This window comes from Palaemon carinicauda, chromosome 24, assembly GCF_036898095.1.
Source record: "Palaemon carinicauda isolate YSFRI2023 chromosome 24, ASM3689809v2, whole genome shotgun sequence".
Classification (NCBI taxonomy): domain Eukaryota; kingdom Metazoa; phylum Arthropoda; class Malacostraca; order Decapoda; family Palaemonidae; genus Palaemon; species Palaemon carinicauda.
Window position 1 is genome coordinate 84538162 of NC_090748.1, and position 2500 is coordinate 84540661.

Genomic DNA, 2500 nt, shown 5'->3' on the forward strand with positions numbered 1-2500 from the left:
GTCAATAGACTAATAGTGTACAGAACATGCATCAGCTTTTGACATATTGCTTTGCAGTAATATGAAAAGATTGTTGCTTACACGAGATAAATTTTTCTGTCACATTCTGTTAGCGGATAATTAGATAATTACTAGCCCAAAATCACCCTTCTATTTAAGAGTTTGGGACCTGTTTGAATATATATGCTCCCATAGTAGTTGTTATCGTCAAGGATTCGACTAATATTGACGTAACTTGCCTCCATTTCTATCTAAAATACATGAAATTAGTTTTGATGTAAAGGCGCGTTAAATAAAAATAATTTCTAGACTTAAATACGGTTTATGAAAATTCAGGCATATCTACAAAGCTTAACCGAATGCTCGGAAATTAAATCTTATATTCTCACTATAATCTTATGCAATTTATGACCAAACCGAATGATCTCTGTGACCTCTGACCTAAATCTTATGATAAAATGTACCCAAAAAGAATACGAATACCACTGAGTATTCCATTTTAACTTCTTTTCAGAAAAAAAAAACAGTTTTCTAAAGTAACTAAAAAACAGCCCTAGAGGAAAATGATTGCTGACGACGAAGGGGAGACCCAATCTGGAGCCTCCGGCAGTAGCCTGGAGGAGATAACCCTCGTGTCCATACGGTATGGATGGTTTTATTTCAATCCCGTGTCCAAAAATGGAAGGGCTTTACATCTCGTGCAGGTAAGGATACAGTATACCTTGTTTCACACCTAAAATTAAGCTTTGAGTGGTCGTTTTTATAGTTTATATATGAAATATTTATTTTGGTGGAGTTGCTGTTTTTTTTAAATATTCTATCTTGATTGTTAATTATTTCTCTTATTTCCTTGTTTCCTTTCCTCACTTGCCTGTTTTCCCTGTTGGAGCCCCTGTGTTTATAGCATCATGCTTTTCCAACTAGGGTTGCAGTTGTAGCTTAGCAAGTAATATTAATAATAATAAAAATAACAATAATAATAATAATAATAATAATAATATATCAATAGCTACCCTAATTTTTACTTGTTTGCCTACGCGGAGAGAGAGAGAGAGAGAGAGAGAGAGAGAGAGAGAGAGAGAGAGAGAGAGAGAGAGAGAGAGAGAGAGAGACCAAGGCTATGCAATTGCATAAGTGGCAGAAAGTAGCATTATCTTCATTAGAGCAACATTAATTGTTGCAGGTTCTTTAGGGAGTCCTCACCTATCAACAATATAAAACTACACATTATTGAAATAATCATCAATGAACTTTCCTTATAGTCCCTAACCAACATCAATGTAAGCTGTAGAATGTTGCAAGAATGATAACATCAATGCATAACTGAAAATAGAAGAATCACCCATAACCAATATCTTTATAAATATCGAAAGGTATAAAATAAAAACCACAATTTCAAAGTTGAAGCAAAATCTAAAAACTAACGCAGAATATTGCAAGAAAGATCAAAATAATGTACAGCTGAAATTAAGAGAAAAGGTAAACCATAATCAACATGTTTATAAATATAAAAAGCTATAAGATACAAACAAAGATTTTAAAGTTTTATAAAAATCTAAAAACCAACGTAGAATATTACAAGAGAGATCAAAATAATGTATAGCTAAAAAGAGGAGAAATAATCGACCATAATCAAAATTTTCATAAATATAAAACGCCATAAGATAAAAACAAAGATTTTAAAGTTTTAGAAAAATCTAAAAACTAACGTAGAATATTACAAGAAAGATTAAAATATTGTATAGCTAAAAAGAGAATCAACCAAAATCAAAATTTTTATGAAAATAAAAATCCATAAGATTTTTTTTAAAGCTTTAGAATAAAGAAAAATCTTAAAAACCAACGTAGAATATTACAAGAGAGATCTAAATAATGTATAGTTAAAAAGAAGAGAAAGAATCAACCATAATCAACATTTTTATGAAAATAAAAAGCCATGAAATATTTTCTAAAGCTTTAGAAAAAAAGGAAAATCTAAAAACAAACGTAGAATATTCAAGAGAGCTCCAAATAATGTACAGCTAAAAAGAGAAGAAAGGGTCAATCATAATCAATATTTTTATGAAAATAAAAAGCCATAAAATATTTTTCTTTAAAAGCTTTAGAAAAATCTAAAAACTAACGTAGAATATTACAAGAAAGAATTAAAATATTTTATAGCTAAAAAGAGGAGAAAGAATCAACCATAATCAACATTTTTATGAAAATAAAAAGCCATAAAATATTTTTCTTTAAAAGCTTTAGAAAAATCTAAAAACCAACGTAGAATATTACAAGAGATCAAAATAATAATCAGCTAAACAGAGTAAAAAGAGTCAACCATAATTAATATTTTTATAAATATAAAAAGTTATAAGACAAAAACAAGGATTTTAAAGTTTGAGAAAAAAAAAAAAAAAAAAAAACTAATAACTAACGCCCTTTTTGTCTACAGATGTTGGTCCTACCTTTCATCCCAATCATTGCTCTGCTGACGCAAAACTTCATGGTGATGAATAAG

General features: G+C 29.3%; 2 protein-coding genes across 2 annotated transcripts in view; one reads left to right on the plus strand and one right to left on the minus strand.

Annotated features, from left to right (window-relative positions):
• The window catches only part of LOC137618191 (retinol-binding protein pinta-like), a 154071-nt gene that overhangs the window by 78858 nt on the left and 72713 nt on the right, over positions 1 to 2500 (minus strand). The window lies entirely within an intron of this gene.
• The window catches only part of LOC137617882 (uncharacterized), a 23016-nt gene continuing 21079 nt past the window's right edge, over positions 564 to 2500 (plus strand). Inside the window, exons 1-2 of the mRNA XM_068347833.1 lie at positions 564 to 704; positions 2435 to 2500. The exon at positions 2435 to 2500 is cut by the window's right edge and continues 42 nt beyond it. Coding sequence (XP_068203934.1) covers positions 564 to 704; positions 2435 to 2500 — 207 coding nt within the window. The remainder of the gene's footprint in view (positions 705 to 2434) is intronic.